The sequence below is a fragment of the Olea europaea genome, chromosome 1, assembly GCF_002742605.1.
Source record: "Olea europaea var. sylvestris chromosome 1, O_europaea_v1, whole genome shotgun sequence".
In the NCBI taxonomy this organism is placed as follows: Eukaryota; Viridiplantae; Streptophyta; class Magnoliopsida; order Lamiales; family Oleaceae; genus Olea; species Olea europaea.
In genome coordinates this window covers 31691518-31714225 of record NC_036237.1, presented here as the reverse complement: position 1 = coordinate 31714225, position 22708 = coordinate 31691518, and the positions used below count along the sequence as shown (strand labels likewise).

Here is a 22708-nt window from a genome sequence, read left to right as displayed (position 1 = left end):
TCATTTTCTAGCCCTTGTTTGAATCACATTATTTTTATAAGAATGTATTTTTTAATAGTGTATTAATGAAAAATATGTGATTAAAAAATAAGGAAAATTTTAGAATATACATGTAAGAATGTAATTTTTTTGTTTTTAAAGAACGTTGGTTAAATAGGGTCCAGTGTTTTCGTTACTACGTGATACTTCGAGTATAATTAAAGTTTCTTGGATAAAATTATTTAAATATTAATTTGGGCATGTTTAAATTATAAATTACTCGGCGGTTTTTTGAACTCCACGAAAGTATCCAGTAGAAAAATAGAGGTCAACGAAGCGACAAATCATCGAGTCCATTCCCACAAATCGCTGTGCGCGTGAAAAATCTCTTCACCTCGCTTGCAGTTTCGCAACTTCCAATCGCCACCCATGAATACGTTGGTTCTGCAACCTTCGAGTACGATTTTTCCTCAGAACAAACGCTGTATCCGGAGAGTAAAATCGCCGCGAGCCGCGCTAGTGGAGGCGAAGCCTCGACCGGTTCCGGCCACTAGAGGCGGCGGGAGTGGTGGCGACAATGTTCCAGTGACTGTGCTGCGAGTTCAAGAGAAATCTTCCTCCTATAGTCTATCTTCCAGAGACCGAGCTGATGATATGCAAGCAGAAGCGAGGGCTATGGCCCGGGCTGCTGACGCTTCTATATATACACCCGAATTTTTGGCTGCCAAATACGGCTCGCGCCCTATCAAGGTGGTGCAGAGGGCGATAGAAATATTTTCTGGACTTGGTTCTTTTGCGTTTAAGCTGTGGCTCGACCAATTGAATGGGAAGCTCGATCAGAACCAAAGATTGCGGGCAGTTGAACTTAGGCAGGTTTTCACGGGACTGGGGCCTACTTTTGTAAAAATTGGCCAGGGTTTGTCCACCAGGCCTGATTTGTGTCCACCAGTATACCTCGAGGAACTCTCGGAATTGCAGGTAGCATTTCGTTTATTTATACCTGTGTATGAATTCATTTCAATTTTAAGTTCATTTTCTATCGAATCAGAGAATTTTGAGCTGTTTCTGGGTGGGTACCAGGGACGAAAGTGACGGGTAGGTGATGCATAAAGAATATAGGGATTGATCAAGTTCCTCACTGTTTATTGTACGCGGCATAATTTGTTCGAGTGTGTTTTTGAGACTTTCTCAATAAATGTTTGTTATCATTGGGTAATGAAACTTATGTGTACTTATTTGATTCTTGTGTCACATAATCCTTATTACTAATGTGATGGAGCAGGATGCTTTGCCAACTTTTCCAGATGAAGCGGCGTTTACATGCATTGAGAAAGAGTTGGGACGTCCACTTGAATCTGTTTATTCATTAATATCTGCATCTCCAATTGCTGCTGCCAGTCTAGGTCAAGTGTACAAAGCTCAGTTGAAGTACTCTGGCCAGGTTGTTGCTGTGAAGGTGCAGAGACCTGGTATTGAAGAAGCAATAGGGCTGGATTTTTATCTTATAAGAGGTTTAGGTTTCCTCATAAATAAATATGTTGATATAATTACAAGTGACGTCGTTGCTCTTATTGACGAATTTGCTAGGAGAGTTTACCAAGAGCTCAATTATGTGCAGGTTGGTTTCTGATATTGTTTTGCGTTTGCTTCATAATAATATCAAACTTTTTCTGTTACACAGAGATTTGTAAGGTTTTCCCTTTCATTCAGCTGTGTGAAGTAGAAAGCTGTTGGGTGTGAATGTTAATTTTTAGAGGTCTATGCAGGAGGGGCAGAACGCAAGGAGATTTAAAAAGTTGTATGCTGACAAACAAGATGTCCTTGTCCCAGATATTTTTTGGGACTACACGAGTGGGAAGGTACTAACAATGGAGTGGGTTGAGGGAGTCAAACTAAATCAGCAAGATGCCATTGAGAGACAGGGGCTCAAAGTTCTGGATCTCGTTAACACAGGCATTCAATGCAGTCTTAGACAGCTGCTCGAGTATGGATATTTTCACGCAGATCCTCATCCCGGGAATCTTTTAGCAACACCTGATGGGAAACTCGCTTTTCTTGATTTTGGAATGATGAGTGAAACTCCTGAACAAGCAAGATCTGCCATAATTGGTCATGTTGTCCACATGGTTAATCGAGACTATGAAGCTATGGCTCGTGATTATTATGCATTAGACTTTTTGTCCCCCGACGTAGATGTATCTCCCATCGTACCAGCTCTAAGGAACTTTTTTGATGATGCACTAAATTCCACTGTGAGTGAGCTCAACTTTAAAACCATCGTGGATGGTTTGGGTGCTGTTTTATATCAATATCCATTTAACGGTGAGCCACTTGTATCCTTTTATTCATCAACCCATCAATATTATTGCCTGTTTCATGCTGTATTTTTCTTAAAAGCTATAGTAGCCTTAGTCCTTAAATCAGTTGCTGTTTTGTTTAATGTCAAATATCTTTCATCTTTTGAGCAACCTTCTTTAATATTGAAAGTTTACAGACACATTAGATGAAATTCGTGCTTATAAACATATAATGCACATTAACAGTTATATTTGACATTCAAATATCTGCATCATGACTGATGCTGCTGCTTCTACTTAATTTAATTTTTGCAGTTCCAGCTTATTATGCATTGATTTTAAGGTCACTTACTGTTCTGGAAGGTTTAGCACTGTATGCTGACCCTAATTTTAAAGTGCTGGCTGCATCATATCCTTATTTCGCTAAAAGGCTTCTAACTGATCCTAATCCATATCTGAGAGATGCTCTTATTGAGTTGCTATTCAAGGACGGGAGATTCAGGTATGTATAGCTGTTTTAATCCTTTTTCATATTTCTGAATTGTCATTGAGAATTGGAAGAGTAACTCTAACTTGTGCCGTTGATCAAATTTACAAAAAGCGTCCATCATTTGCTTCAGGTGGAACAGACTTGAAAACCTGCTAGTACAGGGAAGGAAAGATAGAGATTTTTCTGCTAAAGATGCTTTGCAACCTGTCCTCAAACTATTATTGGGTCCAGATGGTGAAGAGCTAAGGGTTTTAGTGATTAAAGAGGCTGTTCGCGTCACTGAGGCTGTTATCCTTGGCTCTGTAGTTGAATCATACTCCTCTGTGAATGAGCTTATGAGGACTCTTATTTTCAATGGCAGTGCAACGGGTCCATTTGCAATGACCACTGCTGAACAAGAAAACATGTTGGGGCTTAGGGCACAAGTACTTAGAATATGGGGGTTACTGCGGTCCTCAGAGAACTTTGATCCTAGTATTTTGCTGCCCATTTTACAGGTAAAAAGCTAACTACGTGCTTTTTGGTTGTTATTTTCATATTTCATTTCAACAAGTACTTTCGGATTTCTTAACACTGCTAGACCTATAAATTAGTAATAATATGATTTCTTAAAATGGTCATGTGGTTTTTTTAAATGGATTGTGCTTTTAGAAATTCCTTAATAATGTAACTCTTAAAACTTTAGAATTTAAAACCTGTGAACTGGTCTTTCTTTTCTTTTTTTTTTTAAAGAAAATTATTCACCTAAGCTGTTCTTCTGTTTTAGGATTCGATTTAAGCAGCCTTTTTTTTTTTTTTTAATTATATATTACAATTTACTTTTTCCCTTCTTCAGTTGATGTTTTATGGTAAAATTCTTGCCTCATACCTTAGTTCTCTCTTACGTGACTGATAATCTCTTTACAGTATCTAAGTTGCTCCATTCCCTTAAACAGAAAGAACTATATCCATAATACTTGTTTACAAAATAGTCCTTTTTACAGATATTCAACCTCTCAGAAAGAGTTCCTCGTTGATCAAATAATTGTTGCTATAGCATTCTTCAACAATGTGAATTCTCAGTTGCTGATCCATATTTATTAATAATGTATTGATTATTATTTTGAAAAATGCTCTACAATTGGTCTGTGTTGGTATTATGACAAATTATGCATGGATATGAAAAATAGAGCCAGGGTATGTGTAAATACCGGAGGTACTTTTCAAGCCAACAGTAGCTACCTTTTACTTCGAAGTAATCGAAATACTGAAGTTAGATGAGCTGACTCGAGAAACATCAATGAGCAGGTACTCCAAGAACCTGAAGCACGAAATCTTGGAGGGCGTGTGGTTGGTGGAATTACTCAACGTCTTGCAGCACGCTTACTACAACAAGTCCTCCGAGTTCCACCATCAGTTTCTGCTCCAACATCATAATATATTATCCATTTATAGGCTGATTCAAGTTCTTTTATCGCTCTTGGTTGAAAGGCCAACTCCCTCCCCACTCAGCGATGAGGGATGTTAAACAGGCGCCGATGAAAAGGAAATTGAAAGTAAATAACATTTATAGTTTCATTCATTTGATGTAATTGTCCAATGATGATAGTAGCTGGATGTACTTGTGAAACGACTGGGCGAACCCTGTCCTGAAGAATAAAAACAAGGCAGCTTTTGGGTTCATTGTGTAAAAATATGAAGTGACACTGTACCACATATAGTCATGTAATGATTCTCAACTTTTGTAACTTTCTGATGAATTCTTTTTGCTTCCTAACCATACATGATATTCTGTAATGTCGACCATACAATACTGAATTGAGAGAGGTTCGGAAAAAAAAGAACTGTGTATGAACATTATTTGCTATCTTGCTGAATCAAAACAGAGCTGAATCTCTGCCTTTTAATTAGATCAAAATCATCAAATTTTTGACATGTTATATATTCTTTTTTCTTGTGTTGGCGTTGGCAGAAGAATCCTAGTTCTTTAGTATACTAACAAGATTTGAGGGGTTGTTTGATAGAGCTTTTGATACAAATATTGAAACACGGAAAGGCTTGGTGATATGGTCGCTTACAAAACAATCTAATCTTTCTATATTAACCTCGAACATCCTTCAAAAAAAAAAAAATGGCACAATGCTTGAAGAAAATAGAAATTCTAACACAAAATGCCATGTTGTATTTGATCAAATTTCTCTGACTATCATCAAAGAACGATGTTATTCAACTCTACTGATGATTAATATTAATTTGTGACAGAGGGGTAATTGTCCATTGTCCAGTGCATTTTGGTTACTAGTGCTAAGCACCAATAGAATTGAATGGCATTACTCTCAATAATTTTTTCTCATTTATCATATTTGGTATGTAGTACTGGACAATATAATGGACAAGATTCAAAATTCTTTTTCTTTCGTTCGAAGTGATATGGCATGTTTCCATCTGTCATATGCAGTATGATGAATTCCGTCTACTTCCTAATGAAAAATAAGCCTGATTGGCATTTTGGTGGGTAAGGAAGGAAATGAGCTAGTATGACGTGACATACACCGGGGGATGACTTGATGAACCCCAAGTATGCGTGCTCAATACGGGATACTCAGAGGCACGAAAGTTTTAAATTTAATAAGTAAATTAATGTCGAGAACCAAAATGAAACTTCTTACAAGTGTTGTTTAATCCTATTTTCAAATACATGTAGCAAATAATAGTAGCGACTATTTGAAGATATCATGTTCTCAAAGTGATTTAAGCTCTTCTGTCAGAAAGAATTTGTCACCTGGCTGACCTACACTCGCATGGAATGGAAGTGGGATTCGCGTGGGACCTTCTCAGTCGAAACTTCCCTGAATCTCCCCCTTATTCACCTTGTACAATTTATTTTTGAGTATATTTTCCATTTTTCACCGAGAAGATTTGTGATTGTACCATATACTGGAAACAATTCGTATGAAATTCTTCGTTGTTAATCGTAAGTCTAACTTCTCTCCTACTTAGATACCATCAATCTTTGTTCTCAATCATCATTACAAATGTTCAATGATTTTTCTTTGTGAACAAGTTAAAGCCTTAAAGGTGTAGTTATTCATCATTTACTGATTACAAGTGTGTTTGTAGGCCCAAGATTAACAGTTGCACAGGTGGCCGATCGTTTGAAAAGATGTTCAAATTTGAAAGAGATTGAATCATTTTATGCAATGATGATCAAGAACGACACAACTCAAAATTGCTTCTTGGTAAACCAATACATAACTGCTTGTTCCACTTTTCACAGTATAGATTCGGCAATTTTTGCGTTTTCTCAGATGGAAAATCCCAATATATTCGTGTACAATGCAATAGTTGGGGCCTTTGTAAATTGTTTTCGCCCATTTGAAGCTTTACAGTACTACATTGACATGCTGAGGAATTCTGTATATCCAAGTAGTTATACGTTCCCGGCAGTAACTAAGAGCTGTAGAGTTTTATCTGCTGTGGGATTTGGGGAATGTGTTCATGGGCAGGTCTGGAAATACGGGTTCCCATCGCACGTTCATGTCTTAACTGCACTGATTGATTTTTATTCGAGTTTTGGTAGGGTTGATGAGTCAAGGATGGTGTTCGATGAAATGCCAGAAAGAGATGGTTTTGCTTGGTCTACAATGATTGAAGCTCATGCCAGCATTGGGGATTTGGCTTCAGCGAGGAGGTTGTTTGATGAGATGACGGAGAAAAATACTGCTGCAAGGAATACCATGATTCATGGATATGTGAGAGTTGGCGATGTTAACTCTGCTGAGGAGTTGTTTTATATGATGCTTGGGAAGGATTTGATTTCGTGGACAACAATGATCAATTGTTACACAAAGAGCAAGCAATATAGCAAAGCCTTAGAACTTTTCTATGAAATGAAGAATGAAGAAGTTAGACCTGATGAAGTGACCATGTCAACTGTAATATCAGCCTGTGCACATCTTGGGGCACTGAACCAAGGGAAGGAAATACACATATATGCTATGCAAAGTGGGTTTGATCTCGATGTTTATATGGGGTCTGCATTGATTGATATGTATGCGAAGTGTGGGGTCTTGGAGAGGGCACTTGTGGTATTTTTCAAGTTACAGGAGAAAAATCTCTTCTGTTGGAATTCTGTGATTGATGGGCTTGCAGTTCATGGGCATGCTAAAGAAGCATTAGTGATGTTTGGTCGAATGGAGAAGGAAAAGATCAAACCAAATGGCGTGACCTTTGTTAGTATTCTCAGTGCTTGTACTCATGCAGGACTTGTGGAAGAAGGCCGGAGGAGATTCTTTAACATGACACACAAGTATGGAATCCTTCCTGAAATTGAACACTACGGATGCATGATCGATCTCTTGTGCAAAGCCGGTTTGCTGGAAGAAGCACTAGAGTTGATACGAGGTATGAGAATGGATCCCAATTCTGTCGTTTGGGGTGCTTTATTAGGCGGTTGTAAGCTTCACAAGAACTTGGAGATTGCTCAACTTGCTGTTGATAGATTGGTGGTCTTGGAGTCAAATAGTACTGGATATTATTCCCTTTTAGTTAACATGTATGCTGAAGAAAATCGATGGCATGAAGTTGCAAGAATTAGGACAATCATGAAGGAACATGGAGTAGAAAAGAGAAGTCCTGGTTCGAGCTGGATTGAAGTGGACAAAAAGACGCACCAGTTTTCTGCGTGTGATAATTATCATCCAGCATCAGGAGAAATTTACTCTATACTGGATGTTTTAGACCTGCAACTTAAGCTGATTGGCTATGTACCTCAGTATGATTTTATCTTGTAAACAGTTGTGGTAGCAGAGGGCCAAATTTTGGATGCCATACATCGTACATGTCAATCCTGTTAGCCAAAAACTATGGGAGAGCCTGTAGCAGTTTTATATGGCCCTGACGGGAACAAGTTTCTGTTTATTAATAAAATAAACTGGTCACAATTTGGTGGCCTACCTCTGTTAGGATGCTTCTTGGACACTGTCTTGCCACCATTATTGGTGATGAAGGGAAGCAAATGAGAAGATGCTATCTTGTTTCATCATTCCTGATGCATTTACAAGGTGTATAAGATTGTTTGGTCTTCTTAAATTCCTTTTATTTTATACATTTAAGATTTTTAAGACCATTACAAAACATGTTTTGGTGCACATGAAGGTAAAGAAGAGGTGAAGGTATTCCCAACCATCAATTTATACGACTGAAGTAGCATTTCGTTTCTTATAAGCCTTGAGGACCCTCACCAAATTGCCAAACTTGATGTTTATTGTTTTCTTGAATGGACTAATCTCAGTCCCTGTTAACTTCCCAGGAACAACGTTCTTAATGCAAAGAGCGCGACTATTGCTATAAAGAAACAAGTACAATCAATAGTCGGAAAAAGAAGAGTAACCTTGGAACAGGAAATTGTTTCAGCTTCACAACATCCTGATGAAAATGGCAAGTTTATGTCTGAATCAGCTGGCTGGTCACGACACTTCTAGTGTTGCCATAACTATGCTGATGAAGAATCATGGACAACTTCCTTGAACTGGTGAAAATGTTTTTAGAGGTAAATGTACATACCCTTCGTTTCACCTTGTTGCCATAACTACTCCTAATGATTTATGTTTCTAATCATCCTACAAAGCAGGGGAGTTTTCACAGTGGGATGATGTACAGAAGATGAGGTACTAGTAGAATGTATTGTCTGAAACTATTAGACTATCACCACCCACAATAGGTGCTTTTAGAGACGCACTAGTCGATTTTAAGTAAGCAGTTTATGACATTCCCACGGGATGGAAGGTACTTAAATTTTTCTCTTATTTATTCTTACTTCTTTTATGAGATTTTCCAAGACTTCTGGAATTTTCTTCCCCCCTTTATTCACAAGTAAAAAAGAATTTCAAGAATTTCTGTAACAGTAATTTAGGACCGGTTTGGCGGTGCTTTTGAAAAGTCAAAAGCTATTTTTCAGACTACGAAAATGCTTTTGAACATATTAGGATAATTTCTTGGAAGTGCTTTGTTTGCCTAGATGAGCTTTTAGAGGAAGCTAGTTTAGGGTAGATTTCTAACGAAGCTCTTCTACTAGAAATAAAATCAGAAGCATTGTCAAAGGGGCCCTTTTTGATTCACTTTTGAACTAATGATTCATGACCTAATGATGCTGTTGCAGCAGTTATACAGGAAGGCCTTATTCACAAATACACTTTCTAGCTTGTTTGAAGAGAATATAAAATTTGATCCATCGAGCTATGAAAGGGCAGGACCTACCCCATTTTCTTATGTTCCAGTTGGAGGGGGATCTCCGATGTGCTAGGGTAAAGAGTTTGCTAGACTCGATATTCTTACATTTCTGCAAAACATAGTTAAGAAATTTCGATGGGATTTACTGATTCCTGATAAGAAAGTAGAATGCATCTTATGCCCACCCCAGTTGAAGGACTTCCAGTTCATCTTCATCCTCATAAGCCCTAAGATGTTATGGCTTTTTATGTTGATGCTTCATTGCATTAGTTGAAGAAAATTGGAGAGTTAATATTGAGAAATACATGGTCAATCCCATGTATTAGGTAACAGCACTGGCTAGGTCCACTTGGACTTCTGTCAAGATTAAGAAACTCAAGTGTGTGGATACACCATAGGTAATCTTCCACCTAGTTAAAATGGAATTTTAGTATGCAAAAGCTTGTCAACTGTAAATTGCCACTGAATTTCCCAAAACTAAATTTTGGTTGTGTACTGATATTCGTAAGAATTGGAATCAAGAATTAAAATTCCAGCTTTTATTCTTTTCAAGATGATTATGGTTAAAATTGACAACTACCTTCTTTTAGTCTTCAAGTGAAAAGTAATTACATGTATGATTGACTAAATTATTAAACAATCGAAACAACCAATCACTAACCAAAATAATATGTAGTGTCATTCAAGAATGATCTTGAGCTAGTATTCCTAATAAGCAAAATACCATAATGAGGACCTCCTTATGCCAGGTCCAGTAGGAGATCGGCACTCAAACATCTGAATTCTGTTGGAAGCTCATTCGGAAACTAAGCCCACTCTTCCCCAATGTATTGGTGTAGACTGCTGCTTTTATTGCTTGTTAAATATGCCGAATATTGATTTGATAGCGTTGATAGCGTTTTCATTGATAAACGATTCATCAAACTTCTTCATAAGAGGTTCGAAATCTTCAGCTGTCCTTATGTTGGCAAGGTCAGGATCTGTCCTGATTCTCTGTCAAAATAGCATCACAAGAAGTTTGATAACTAGGCTAAACATAATATGGGATGAATGTAATCTTTCGTAACTTACCTTAAAATCTTCAAATCCACCTTCCAGAGCATCCTCTAGGGCAGACAAACCAGCTTGAATCTGGGATAAGTACAAAAGAAGGCGATGGATTGTCAGAAGAAAACGTGAAAAAGGCAGATAATTGCTCAATATATGCATACCCACAAGCCTAGTGAAAATATGTTTAACTACAATAACAACGAAATGGCATGCCATGCACCATTCTTAGTTAGATGGAAATTTTGTTGTCCTTGGTATATATGTTGCTGAGTGCTAATTCAATTGGAAGCAAAGCCAGCCTCCAGATGCAAGAGTAAAGAACCAGTAAATGACCCAATTCATAATTGGTTTGAACTATTGTTTACCTGATTAAGCTTCGAATAACAGCATGCTACATTGTAACACGCCACAGCTGATTCATTTGGCTCTGGTTTTGATCCCAAAACTGACTCAAATTTTTCCAGTGCCTCTTCGTACTTGCCATTCCTTCACCCAATTATTACAAGAAAAAACAATTTAACCAAGTTCGTTAAGGCATCTGAGATATGTTGGAGACGATTTATAAAAAGGGCTATGTAAGGATTGATTTTTGATATATTTGTTTGACCAATTTTAACCCGCAAAAGCGTGATCAAAACACAATTTATATGAATGGAAATTTGGACAGAGTTTCGGTATGAAGATTACGCAAAACAAGGATTAAGAAAGAATAGAAATAGAGAATAATCCAAGGCGAGAAGGTATCTCTTTCCTTAAGACAAATTGTCCCGCTACGGTGCTTACGGTGAATGACACTTGTCTCCCAAAATACAATGAATTCACAACTTGTGGTAGTAGAACTTCAAACCGCAAGAAACCGACGAATTTTTGAGAGAATTTCCCCTCTACAAAGGAAATTATGAAATGCTATGAAATTAGAAATGAGAGAATTGCAATCGGAGAATGAATGCTCAATGCAATTGGTGTACCCAAAATCATGTCCATAGAGTTCTATTTATAGATATAGAAAGGGTGCAGATGAAGTAGTATGAGCCAAAACATGCATCTTTTTTTAAAAAGTTGCAACACTTTGTCAAAACTTACATCCTTTCGAAAAGTTGCAACACTTCATTTCTTCCAACTTTGTTCCGCAATTTCTCATTCATTCGGAATTGATTTCGAGATTCCAAATATACCATGACAATCTACTCGACGAGTAGAATAAGTTGGTCTATTTATTTTTGTAATTTGACCATCGGATCAAGTCCGAATATTTGGTTGAAGTTGACACGTAGTCGCACATTTTCATTTTTACTTTTACATACCTTTTCATTTTCCAATTTTTGGTTAATAATTTGAACCAATTCCTACAAGATACATTCAAATCTCATGTATAAATTCAGAGGCTGAACTCGATTTGGCATTAACAAATGACATTGTCCAACAGAGTAAGAGTTTGTGGCTTTTAGAGACTATTCTTGGATGAATGCAAAATGACAACAAACTAAGCCTTAAGCCTTATTTCCAATAAAACTTTGCCTATTATTTTTGTTACTTTAGATCTCCCAGCTAGATCTACTTGGGGATCTAAAGCAACTACATCATTAACAATCATCACAGGCCAAGTTAGTTTTGGAATCCCAACAAAGTCTGAATGTAAGTGTAACCCAGCCAGAATTCAAGCACTTAAACTATTAAAGGTTAATTTCACAATATAATAGTTTCGAAAAAGAGGTTTCCCACCCCCATGCTTGACCATATCACTTGACTGAATCAAGTCAACAATGTGTTGAAATTGGGAAACAAAGGGAAGAGGGGTCGTATTGTAAGTAGTAAAATTGTACAAGATACTCAACTAGAATAGGACAGCAGAAGAGTTGAGCAATGCAATTAAGATGAAATGTGGGGCTTTACTTGTAAAGCTGCAATCCTTCTCGAAGGTCTTTCTCTCTCTGCTCTTTCTGCTCTTTTTTCCTAAGGTAATTTTGCATCTGCAATAAGTTACAGGTTTAATATTACAATCTGGATGAGTTAAGATATTCAATAGTAAAAGAAAAATTAATCAAAATTGCGATGACTCACTTGAATTTCTCTAACTTTGTTACTGATAAAACCAGAGTTCCTTTCATTTCTGATAATTTCCTTTTCAGTCAACTCGCCACCAGTATCCACCTTTCCTGATAGGCAAAAACGATGCTACTAAGGGTAAAACGTTATGCAAGCCTTCATTTTACCAAAATTTACATTTACAGGAAATGTGAATGACAAATTCGAATAAAAACAATACTGCTACTAAGTAGTGTCTATCAGAGAGGTAAATGAACAATTTCTCATCCACATTTGAAGCTAATTAAAGCAAATTATAATTTCTATTCCAGAAGCTTCCTTCCAATTAAAGAATTGCAATTAATTGTCAACGCAAGCGACAGCATGCTTCAGTCAGACTCGAAAAATCGTAACTCTGATAAATTAATTACCGTATCTCTTCTGCATTTTCATGAGTAGCGGACCAATTCTTTGTCGAATGGTGTACATGGTTCGTCCGTATTCAGCTGCAGGCCATATTTCCTCCCCAAAAACTGCACTGAATTCATTTTCTTGGTTTCATTGCCTAAATTATCACATTTAATTTGATTTCTGAAGCAGATACTATTACAACATTCATTAGATCTATAAAGGGGGTGGGGGGTGGGGGTGATAAATTTGCAGAAATGAATCATGAATTACCTTGTGGCAAGCACTTTATCCCCAACAGTGAACTTCCCAGTTTGATCAGCTGAACCACCAGGTGCAATGGCATCAATGTAAGTCCCACCATCTCTGCCCTTGGCAAATTTCAATCCGTACGGCTGCACAATTTCAACCTCATACTCTTCATATTTTTCCTCTTCTGAATTCGAGGTCTCAGTTTCCGTTTCAGAAGCTTTAGCAATCAAACTGATTGAATTACTACTGGTGCTCAACAATGGATGAAAAATGTCATAAATCCTGTTATTCTTCTGACTGATCTTCAGTAAAGAGCAGAAAGCTAATGGAGTTTGCTTAGCCATGGCTGTAATTCTAATGTTTCCATTTCCGTGCAATGCTGGTGATGAACAACACAGAGAAGCCATGGTCGACATAGTTTAATTAACACTGAATCAACTTTAGCTCTATCCAGAGTTGAAAGATTAATTGAGCTTCTTGGCATTGCAATTCCAAAGAGATTAGAGGAAGAATCACCAGTGGTTCTAATAGTCCCTTCAATTTTCTGCTTCCACGTGGCATTTTGGAATCGAATTGTGGATTAAGTGTTTGCTTATTTAAAATTTAAAATTGTTTGTTACAATGGCCCTGGGAGCGATTTTCTCACTCAAAAAATTGTTTTTTGACCTTTATTTCACTATTCTAACCGTCATATTTGACTTTTTTTTCACAGATGGACCCCACTTTTCTCCTAACGGTCAAAAAATCAATTCTCAAAATCACTCCTAAACAGACTCAATATCATTCTTCACCACATATTCATACAATAAAATATTCTACACACAAATTAATATATTTTTATTTTTTACTTTTTAACCATATATTCTCCAAAAAATACTATTCAAACTTTTCAAACTCTTTAGATTTGATTAATATAAACATGTTAAATTTATAGAGATACGGTTTTTGTGTTTTGTTTGTTAAGTGCTTGTTAGTTAATTTGTTATAAAAATAACGTTATTTAGCACCAGTCATGTTAGAGCATCAATTTAAATGATCACACTTGATAAATTTAATTAAATGAATTTTATATAAATTTACATTTAATTAAATATATCATTTAACGACATACAATTATCATATAGACCAATACTTGACATCAATTGTGATGAATAGCATTACTGTTGCACTTATAAAACCCCAAATACACACACTACCGCCTCAAAAAAATTCTTTATCCTTTATTACTATCATTTCAATTTAAAATGTACACTCTTGGGTCAACAATTTATTGCACTTACCCGACCACTTAATTCCATTCATATTTTATATTTGTATAAAAATATATTTCAAACCCACTTTTTTTACGGGAGAAGTACAACGTTATTCAGTTGTGAAATACTAATTGAGATGAAGACCTCATCCTGAAATCATTAAGTAATTGATACGAAATTGGTTTTTGTATTGCAAAATGGAGGATGTGGCTTTTTCGCCTCGTGCGATATTCCTATGAGTCCCTATGGAAATAATACATGTCCTATTTAGATTAAATGAATGCAAACATGTTAAATTTGCAGAAATAGAAGAATGAGTATACTGATTGAAACTAATTTTTGTGTTTTGATTAAGTGCTTCGTTAATTAACTTGTGATAAAAACAACGTTATAAAGTACCGACCGTACTAGAACACCAATTTAAGTTATCACACTTTAATAAGTTCAATTAAGTCCTCGTTTGGCCTTTTTTTATAAATTCCTAGTTATATATAATGTTATTATTTTTAGTTTATTAGGGATAGGGTTGTAAAATATATAACATCCTTTTTCTTCAATACATTGATAATAATTATTTATTTTTAAGATTTCCATGATCTCTATGGCTCTGATACAAACTCTATGGGTGCTACTATGAGCGAATAAAAATCTAATAATCTAATAATCAAAATATCAAAATTTTAATCTCATAAATTTTTAAGTAATTCTTCAAAGTCTAATAATGTTTGAGAATTTATAATATCAATATCTGTTATCATATCTATGTCTGTTCCAAAAGGTATTTCATATTTTGAGATACTTTTCTTTCTTTTTTCCAATTTATCTATTATATCTTGTATATCTTTTATGATTATTGACCTTACAATTCCTTTAGCGAAATTTTCTAATAAGTTTTCTTTAAAACATTTTAATATTTCTTGTGATGCATATAATTGTTCTTGATATCCTATCTTATCAATTTCTTTTTCAAATTTAATTTCTTTTTTATTTTTAACAACCTTTTTTATATTATATGGTCCTCTCTTATATTTGGGCTTTTCCATTTTATAATTATTCATTAATAATTTTTACAAATTTTATTTGTTAGATTTTTTAAGGACTAAAAAAGAAACTTTTTATTATATAAAGGGTTGGTTGTTAAATTTTTCCAAGGATATTTTGGATAGTTTCAAATTTCTAAAAAAGTCAAAGGCCATTTTGGAAAAGGTTATTTACTATTTGGGCCATTTTCATGTATATCCCAAATAATAGTAGCGACTATTTGAAGATATCATGTTCGCAAATTGAATTAGGCTCCTGTCAGAAAGAATTTGTCACCTGGTTGACCTACACTCGCATGGAATGGAAGTGGGATTCGCGTGGGACCTTCTCAGTCGAAACTTCCCTGAATCTCCCCCTTATTCACCTTGTACAATTTATTTTTGAGTGTATTTTCCATTTTTCACCGAGAAGATTTGTGATTGTACCATATACTGGAAACAATTCGTATGAAATTCTTCGTTGTTAATCGTAAGTCTAACTTCTCTCCTACTTAGATACCATCAATCTTTGTTCTCAATCATCATTACAAATGTTCAATGATTTTTCTTTGTGAACAAGTTAAAGCCTTAAAGGTGTAGTTATTCATCATTTACTGATTACAAGTGTGTTTGTAGGCCCAAGATTAACAGTTGCACAGGTGGCCGATCGTTTGAAAAGATGTTCAAATTTGAAAGAGATTGAATCATTTTATGCAATGATGATCAAGAACGACACAACTCAAAATTGCTTCTTGGTAAACCAATACATAACTGCTTGTTCCACTTTTCACAGTATAGATTCGGCAATTTTTGCCTTTTCTCAGATGGAAAATCCCAATATATTCGTGTACAATGCAATAGTTGGAGCCTTTGTAAATTGTTTTCGCCCATTTGAAGCTTTACAGTACTACATTGACATGCTGAGGAATTCTGTATATCCAAGTAGTTATACGTTCCCGGCAGTAACTAAGAGCTGTAGAGTTTTATCTGCTGTGGGATTTGGGGAATGTGTTCATGGGCAGGTCTGGAAATACGGGTTCCCATCGCACGTTCATGTCTTAACTGCACTGATTGATTTTTATTCGAGTTTTGGTAGGGTTGATGAGTCAAGGATGGTGTTCGATGAAATGCCAGAAAGAGATGGTTTTGCTTGGTCTACAATGATTGAAGCTCATGCCAGCATTGGGGATTTGGCTTCAGCGAGGAGGTTGTTTGATGAGATGCCGGAGAAAAATACTGCTGCAAGGAATACCATGATTCATGGATATGCGAGAGTTGGCGATGTTAACTCAGCTGAGGAGTTGTTTTATATGATGCTCGGGAAGGATTTGATTTCGTGGACAACAATGATCAATTGTTACACAAAAAGCAAGCAATATAGCAAAGCCTTAGAACTTTTCTATGAAATGAAGAATGAAGAAGTTAGACCTGATGAAGTGACCCTGTCAACTGTAATATCAGCCTGTGCACATCTTGGGGCACTGAACCAAGGGAAGGAAATACACATATATGCTATGCAAAGCGGGTTTGATCTCGATGTTTATATGGGGTCTGCATTGATTGATATGTATGCGAAGTGTGGGGTCTTGGAGAGGGCACTTGTGGTATTTTTCAAGTTACAGGAGAAAAATCTCTTCTGTTGGAATTCTGTGATTGATGGGCTTGCAGTTCATGGGCATGCTAAAGAAGCATTAGTGATGTTTGGTCGAATGGAGAAGGAAAAGATCAAACCAAATGGCGTGACCTTTGTTAGTATTCTCAGTGCTTGTACTCATGCAGGACTTGTGGAAGAAGGCCGGAGGAGATTCTTTAACATGACACACAAGTATGGAATCCTTCCTGAAATTGAACACTACGGATGCATGATCGATCTCTTGTGCAAAGCCGGTTTGCTGGAAGAAGCACTAGAGTTGATACGAGGTATGAGAATGGATCCCAATTCTGTCGTTTGGGGTGCTTTATTAGGCGGTTGTAAGCTTCACAAGAACTTGGAGATTGCTCAACTTGCTGTTGATAGATTGGTGGTCTTGGAGTCAAATAGTAGTGGATATTATTCCCTTTTAGTTAACATGTATGCTGAAGAAAATCGATGGCATGAAGTTGCAAGAATGAGGACAATCATGAAGGAACATGGAGTAGAAAAGAAAAGTCCTGGTTCGAGCTGGATTGAAGTGGACAAAAAGACGCACCAGTTTTCTGCATGTGATAATTATCATCCAGCATCAGGAGAAATTTACTCTCTACTGGATGTTTTAGACCTGCAACTTAAGCTGATTGGCTATGCACCTCAGTATGATTTTATCTTGTAAACAGTTGTGGTAGCAGAGGGCCAAATTTTGGATGCCATACATCATATATGTCAATCCTGTTCGCCAAGAACTATGGGAGAGCCTGTTGCAGTTTTATATGGCCCTGACGGGAACAAGTTTCTGTTTATTAATAAAATAAACTGGTCACAATTTGGTGGCCTACCTCTGTTAGGATGCTTCTTGGACACTGTCTTGCCACCATTAGTGGTGATGAAGGGAAGCAAATGAGAAGATGCTATCTTGTTTCATCATTCCTGATGCATTTACAAGGTGTATAAGATTGTTTGGTCTTCTTAAATTCCTTTTATTTTATACATTTAAGTTTTTTAAGACCATTACAAAACATGTTTTGGTGTACATGAAGGTTGTACATGAAGGTAAAGAAGAGATGAAGGTGTTCCCAACCATCAATCTATACGACTGAAGTAGCATGTCGTTTCTTATAAGCCTTGAAGACCCTCACCAAATTGCCAAACTTGATGTTTATTGTTTTCTTGAATGGAATAATCTCAGTCCCTATTAACTTCCCAGGAACAAGATTCTTAATGCAAAGAGCGCGACTATTGCTATAAAGAAACAAGTACAATCAATAGTCAGAAACAGAAGAGTAACCTTGGAACAGGAAATTGTTTCAGCTTCACAACATCCTGATGAAAATGGCAAGTTTATGTCTGAATCAGGTTGCTGGTCACGACACTTCTAGTGTTGCCATAACTATGCTGATGAAGAATCTTGGACAACTTCCTTGAACTTGTGAAAATGTATTTAGAGGTAAAAGTACATACCCTTCGTTTCACCTTGTTGACATAACTACACCTAATGATTTATGTTTCAAATCATCCTACGAAGCAGGGGAATTTTCACAGTGGGATGATGTACAGAAGATGAGGTACTAGTAGAATGTATTGTCTGAAACTATTAGACTATCACCACCCACAATAGGTGCTTTTAGAGATGCACAAGTCGATTTTAAGTAAGCAGTTTATGACATTCCCACGGGATGGAAGGTACTTAAATTTTTCTCTTATTTATTCTTACTTCTTTTATGAGATTTTCCAAGACTTCTGGAATTTTCTTCCCCCCTTTTTTCACAAGTAAAAAAGAATTTCAAGAATTTCTGTAACAGTAATTTAGGGCCCGTTTGGTGGTGCTTTTGAAAAATCAAAAGCTATTTTTCAGACTAAGAAAATGCTTTTGAACATATTAGGACAATTTCTTGGAAGTGCTTTGTTTGTCTAGATGAGCTTTTAGAGGAAGCTAGCTTAGGGTAGTTTTCTAAGGAAGCTTTTCTACAATAAATAAAAGCAGAAGCCTTGTCAAAGGGGCCCTTTTGATTCACTTTTGAACTAATGATTCATGACCTAATTATGCTGTTGCAACAGTTATACAGGAAGGCCTTCTTCACAAATTCACTTTCTAGCTTGTTTGAAGAGAACATAAAATTTGATCCATCGAGCTATGAAAGGGCAGGACCTACTCCATTTTCTTATGTTCCAATTGAAGGGGGATCTCCGATGTGCTAGGGTAAAGAGTTTGCTAGGCTCGATATTCTTTAATTTCTGCAAAACATAGTTAAGAAATTTCGATGGGATTTACTGATTCCTGATAAGAAAGTAGAATGCATCTTATGCCCACCCCAGTCGAAGGACTTCCAGTTCATCTTCATCCTCATAAGCCCTAGGATGTTATGGCTTCTTATGTTGATGCTTCATTGCATTAGTTGAAGAAAATTGGAGAGTTAATATTGAGAAATACATGGTCAATCCCGTGTATTAGGTAACAGCACTAGCTAGGTCCACTTGGACTTCTGTCAAGATTAAGAAATTCAAGTGTGTTGATACACCATAGGTAATCTTCCTCCTAGTTAAAATATAATTTTAGCATGCAAAAGCTTGTCAACTGTAAATTGCCACTGAATTTCCCAAAACTAAATTTTGGTTGTGTACTGATATTCATGAATAAGAATTGGAATCAAGAATTAAAATTCAAACTTTTATTCTTTTCAAGATGATTATGGTTAAAATTGACAACTCACTACCTTCTTTTAGTCCTCAAGTGAAACGTAATTACACGTATGATTGACTAAATTATAAAACAATTGAAACAACCAATCACTAACCAAGATCATATGTAGTGTCATTCAAGAATGATCTTGAGCTAGTATTCCTAATACGCAAAATACCATAGGAGCGATAGCGAAGCCAAGCAATGAGGACCTCCTTATGCCAGGTCCAGTAGGAGATCGGCACTCAAACATCTGAATTCTGTTGGAAGCTCATTAGGAAACTAAGCCCACTCGTCCCCAATGTATTGGTGTAGACTGCTGGTTTTATTGCTTGTTAAATATGCCGAATATTGATTTGATAGCATTGATAGCATTTTCATTGATAAACGATTCATCAAACTTCTTCATAAGAGGTTCGAAATCCTCAGCTGCCCTTATGTTGGCAAGGTCAGGATCTGTCCTGATTCTCTGTCAAAATAGCATCAGAAGAAGTTTGATAACTAGGCTAAACATAATATGGGATGAATGTAATATTTCATAACTTACCTTAAAATCTTCAAATCCACCTTCCAGAGCATCCTCTAGGGCAGACAAACTAGCTTGAATCTGGGATAAGTACAAAAGAAGGCGATGGATTGTCAGAAGAAAACGTGAAAAAAGGCAGATAATTGCTCAATATATGCACACCCACAAGCCTAGTGAAAATATGTTTAACTACAATAACAGCGAAATGGCATGTCATGCACCATTCTTAGTTAGATGGAAATTTTGTTGTCCTTGGTATATATGTTGCTGAGTGCTAATTCAATTGGAAGCTAAGCCAACCTCNNNNAAATGAAAAGAAAAAAAAACCAAACAAAAAGGGGGGGGGGGGGGGGGGGGGGTGGAAAACCATACAGATGCAAGAGTAAAGAACCAGTAAATGACCCAATTCATAATTGGTTTGAACTATTGTTTACCTGATTAAGCTTCGAATAACAGCATGCTACATTGTAACACGCCACAGCTGATTCATTTGGCTCTGGTTTTGATCCCAAAACTGACTCAAATTTCTCCAGTGCCTCTTCGTACTTGCCATTCCTTCACCCAATTATCACAAGAAAAAACAATTTAACCAAGTTTGTTAAGGCATCTGAGATACATTCAAATCTCATGTATAAATTCAGAGGCTGAACTCAATTTGGCATCAACAAATGACAATGTCCAACAGAGTAAGAGTTTGTGGCTTTTAGAGACTATTCTTGGATGAACGCAAAACGACAACAAACTAAGTCTTAAGCCTCATTTCCAATAAAACTTTGCCTATTATTTTTGTTACTTTAGATCTCCCAGCTAGATCTACTTGGGGATCTAAAGCAACTACATCATTAACAATTATCACAGGCCAAGTTAGTTTTGGAATCCCAACAAAGTCTGAATGTAAGTGTAACCCAGAATTCAAGCACTTAAACTATTAAAGGTTAATTTCACAATATAATAGTTTCGAAAAAGAGGTTTCTCACCCCCATGCTCGACCATATCACTTGACTGAATCAAGTCAACAATGTGTTGAAATTGGGAAACAAAGAGAAGAGGGGTCGTAGCGTAGGTAGTAAAATTGTACAAGATATTCAACTAGAATAGGACAGGAGAAGAGTTGAGCAATGCAATTAAGATGAAATGTGGGGCTTTACTTGTAAAGCTGCAATCCTTCTCGAAGGTCTCTCTCTCTCTGCTCTTTCTGCTCTTTTTTCCTAAGGTAATTTTGCATCTGCAATAAGTTACTGGTTTAATATTACAATCTGGATGAGTTAAAATATTCAATAGTAAAAGAAAAATTAATCAAAATCGCGATGACTCACTTGAATTTCTCTAACTTTGTTACTGATAAAACCAGAGTTCCTCTCATTTCTGATAATTTCCTTTTCAGTCAACTCGCCACCAGTATCCACCTTTCCTGATAGGCGAAAACGATGCTACTAAGGGTAAAACGTTATGCAAGCCTTCATTTTACCAAAATTTACATTTACAGGAAATGTGAACGACAAATTCGAATAAAAACAATACTGCTACTAAGTAGTGTCTATCAGAGAGGTAAATGAACAATTTCTCATCCACATTTGAAGCTAATTAAAGCAAAATATAATTTCTGTTCCAGAAGCTTTCTTCCAATTAAAGAATTGCAATTAATTGTCAACGCAAGCGACAGCATGCTTCAGTCAGACTCGAAAAATCTTAACTCTGATAAGTTAATTACCGTATCTCTTCTGCATTTTCATGAGTAGCGGACCAATTCTTTGTCGAATGGTGTACATGGTTCGTCCGTATTCAGCTGCAGGCCATATTTCCTCCCCAAAAACTGCACTGAATTCATTTTCTTGGTTTCATTGCCTAAATTATCACATTTAATTTGATTTCTGAAGCAGATACTATTACAACATTCATTAGATCTATAAAGGGGGTGGGGGGTGGGGGTGATAAATTTGCAGAAATGAATCATGAATTACCTTGTGGCAAGCACTTTATCCCCAACAGTGAACTTCCCAGTTTGATCAGCTGAACCACCAGGTGCAATGGCATCAATGTAAGTCCCACCATCTCTGCCCTTGGCAAATTTCAATCCGTACGGCTGCACAATTTCAACCTCATACTCTTCATATTTTTCCTCTTCTGAATTCGAGGTCTCAGTTTCCGTTTCAGAAGCTTTAGCAATCAAACTGGTTGAATTACTACTGTTGCTCAACAATGGATGAAAAATGTCATAAATCCTGTTATTCTTCTGACTGATCTTCAGTAAAGAGCAGAAAGCTAATGGGGTTTGCTTAGCCATGGCTGTAATTCTAATGTTTCCATTTCTGTGCAATGCTGGTGATGAGCAACACAGAGAAGCCATGGTCGACATAGTTTAATTAACACTGAATCAACTGTAGCTCTATCCAGAGTTGAAAGATTAATTGAGCTTCTTGGCATTGCAATTCCAAAGAGATTAGAGGAAGAATCACCTGTGGTTCTAATAGTCCCTTCAATTTTCTGCTTCCACGTGGCATTTTGGAATCGAATTGTGGATTAAGTGTCTGTTTATTTAAAATTTTAAATTGTTTGTTACAATGGCCCTATTTGGGAGCGATTTTCTCACCCAAAAAAATTGATTTTTTGACCACTATTTCACTATTCTAACCATCATATTTGACTTCTTCTTTTACAGGTGGACCCCACTTTTCTCCTAATGATCAAAAAATCAATTCTCAAAATCACTCCCAAACAGACTCAATATCATTCTTCGTCACATATTCATACAATAAAATATTCTACACACAAATTAATATATTTTTATTTTTAACTTTTTAGTCATATATTCTCCAAAAAATACTATTCAAACTTTTCAAACTCTTTAGATTTGATTAATATAAACATGTTAAATTTATAGAGATA

The 22708-nt window shown here is 36.4% G+C and overlaps 5 protein-coding genes across 12 annotated transcripts; 3 read left to right on the top strand and 2 right to left on the bottom strand.

The window, feature by feature from the left end:
- The first annotated feature begins 288 nt into the window (after window positions 1–288).
- On the top strand, window positions 289–4525 carry LOC111401384 (protein ACTIVITY OF BC1 COMPLEX KINASE 3, chloroplastic-like). Its single transcript, XM_023029096.1, has 6 exons — window positions 289–957; window positions 1262–1597; window positions 1746–2301; window positions 2592–2778; window positions 2897–3263; window positions 4054–4525. The coding sequence occupies exons 1-6, from the start codon at window positions 409–411 to the stop codon at window positions 4180–4182; spliced, it is 2124 nt and encodes a 707-aa protein (XP_022884864.1). The 5' UTR covers window positions 289–408; the 3' UTR covers window positions 4183–4525.
- A 758-nt stretch (window positions 4526–5283) lies between these two features.
- LOC111401317 (pentatricopeptide repeat-containing protein At1g06143-like) lies at window positions 5284–9424 on the top strand. Of its 3 annotated transcripts, none has more exons than XM_023029023.1 (5): window positions 5284–5719; window positions 5866–7808; window positions 8057–8296; window positions 8378–8532; window positions 8909–9424. In XM_023029023.1, exons 1-2 carry the CDS (start codon window positions 5698–5700, stop codon window positions 7536–7538), a joined length of 1695 nt encoding a protein of 564 aa, XP_022884791.1. In that variant the 5' UTR covers window positions 5284–5697; the 3' UTR covers window positions 7539–7808; window positions 8057–8296; window positions 8378–8532; window positions 8909–9424. The 3 variants fall into 3 exon arrangements, with proteins under 3 accessions (XP_022884791.1, XP_022884785.1, XP_022884778.1); XM_023029017.1 differs by having other exon boundaries at window positions 8906–9424; XM_023029010.1 differs by having other exon boundaries at window positions 8378–9424.
- A 74-nt stretch (window positions 9425–9498) lies between these two features.
- On the bottom strand, window positions 9499–13248 carry LOC111401371 (protein MET1, chloroplastic-like). Of its 2 annotated transcripts, none has more exons than XM_023029078.1 (7): window positions 12733–13248; window positions 12483–12589; window positions 12088–12182; window positions 11920–11996; window positions 10392–10512; window positions 10048–10107; window positions 9499–9969 (listed from the first exon to the last, which is right to left on the bottom strand). In XM_023029078.1, exons 1-7 carry the CDS (start codon window positions 13125–13127, stop codon window positions 9826–9828), a joined length of 999 nt encoding a protein of 332 aa, XP_022884846.1. In that variant the 5' UTR covers window positions 13128–13248; the 3' UTR covers window positions 9499–9825. The 2 variants fall into 2 exon arrangements, with proteins under 2 accessions (XP_022884846.1, XP_022884852.1); XM_023029084.1 differs by having other exon boundaries at window positions 12483–12584; window positions 12733–12962.
- Window positions 9611–22300, bottom strand: LOC111401353 (protein MET1, chloroplastic-like). 3 transcript variants are annotated; one of them, XR_002704000.1, is made up of 8 exons: window positions 21784–22236; window positions 21534–21640; window positions 21139–21233; window positions 20971–21047; window positions 20257–20377; window positions 19844–19903; window positions 19509–19765; window positions 9611–9712 (listed from the first exon to the last, which is right to left on the bottom strand). XR_002704000.1 is itself a non-coding variant. In XM_023029066.1 (7 exons), the coding sequence occupies exons 1-7, from the start codon at window positions 21872–21874 to the stop codon at window positions 19622–19624; spliced, it is 690 nt and encodes a 229-aa protein (XP_022884834.1). In that variant the 5' UTR covers window positions 21875–22019; the 3' UTR covers window positions 19267–19621. The 3 variants fall into 3 exon arrangements, 2 of the variants coding, with proteins under 2 accessions (XP_022884834.1, XP_022884826.1); XM_023029066.1 differs by lacking the exon at window positions 9611–9712 and having other exon boundaries at window positions 19267–19765; window positions 21534–21635; window positions 21784–22019; XM_023029058.1 differs by lacking the exon at window positions 9611–9712 and having other exon boundaries at window positions 19269–19765; window positions 21784–22300.
- LOC111401337 (pentatricopeptide repeat-containing protein At1g06143-like) lies at window positions 15239–19182 on the top strand. Of its 3 annotated transcripts, none has more exons than XM_023029048.1 (4): window positions 15239–15473; window positions 15620–17562; window positions 17657–18063; window positions 18145–19182. In XM_023029048.1, exons 1-2 carry the CDS (start codon window positions 15452–15454, stop codon window positions 17290–17292), a joined length of 1695 nt encoding a protein of 564 aa, XP_022884816.1. In that variant the 5' UTR covers window positions 15239–15451; the 3' UTR covers window positions 17293–17562; window positions 17657–18063; window positions 18145–19182. The 3 variants fall into 3 exon arrangements, with proteins under 3 accessions (XP_022884816.1, XP_022884810.1, XP_022884803.1); XM_023029042.1 differs by having other exon boundaries at window positions 17657–18299; window positions 18683–19182; XM_023029035.1 differs by having other exon boundaries at window positions 17657–19182.
- Window positions 22301–22708: the final 408 nt, after the last annotated feature.

Excerpts from the sequence above, each read along its gene's own strand:
- LOC111401384 (XM_023029096.1), top strand. The coding sequence starts at position 409 with ATGAATACGTTGGTTCTGCAACCTTCGAGTACGATTTTTCCTCAGAAC. Across the intron at positions 958-1,261 it reads AGGAACTCTCGGAATTGCAG|GATGCTTTGCCAACTTTTCC; the intron begins GTAGCATTTCGT and ends GTGATGGAGCAG. Across the intron at positions 1,598-1,745 it reads AAGAGCTCAATTATGTGCAG|GAGGGGCAGAACGCAAGGAG; the intron begins GTTGGTTTCTGA and ends AGGTCTATGCAG.
- LOC111401371 (XM_023029078.1), bottom strand. The coding sequence starts at position 13,127 with ATGTCGACCATGGCTTCTCTGTGTTGTTCATCACCAGCATTGCACGGA. Across the intron at positions 11,997-12,087 it reads ACAAAGTTAGAGAAATTCAA|ATGCAAAATTACCTTAGGAA; the intron begins GTGAGTCATCGC and ends AACTTATTGCAG. Across the intron at positions 9,970-10,047 it reads GTGGATTTGAAGATTTTAAG|AGAATCAGGACAGATCCTGA; the intron begins GTAAGTTACGAA and ends CTATTTTGACAG.
- LOC111401317 (XM_023029023.1), top strand. The coding sequence starts at position 5,698 with ATGAAATTCTTCGTTGTTAATC. Across the intron at positions 5,720-5,865 it reads GAAATTCTTCGTTGTTAATC|GCCCAAGATTAACAGTTGCA; the intron begins GTAAGTCTAACT and ends GTGTGTTTGTAG.
- LOC111401353 (XM_023029058.1), bottom strand. The coding sequence starts at position 22,178 with ATGTCGACCATGGCTTCTCTGTGTTGCTCATCACCAGCATTGCACAGA. Across the intron at positions 21,234-21,533 it reads GAAAATGCAGAAGAGATACG|GAAAGGTGGATACTGGTGGC; the intron begins GTAATTAACTTA and ends TTCGCCTATCAG. Across the intron at positions 21,048-21,138 it reads ACAAAGTTAGAGAAATTCAA|ATGCAAAATTACCTTAGGAA; the intron begins GTGAGTCATCGC and ends AACTTATTGCAG.
- LOC111401337 (XM_023029048.1), top strand. The coding sequence starts at position 15,452 with ATGAAATTCTTCGTTGTTAATC. Across the intron at positions 15,474-15,619 it reads GAAATTCTTCGTTGTTAATC|GCCCAAGATTAACAGTTGCA; the intron begins GTAAGTCTAACT and ends GTGTGTTTGTAG.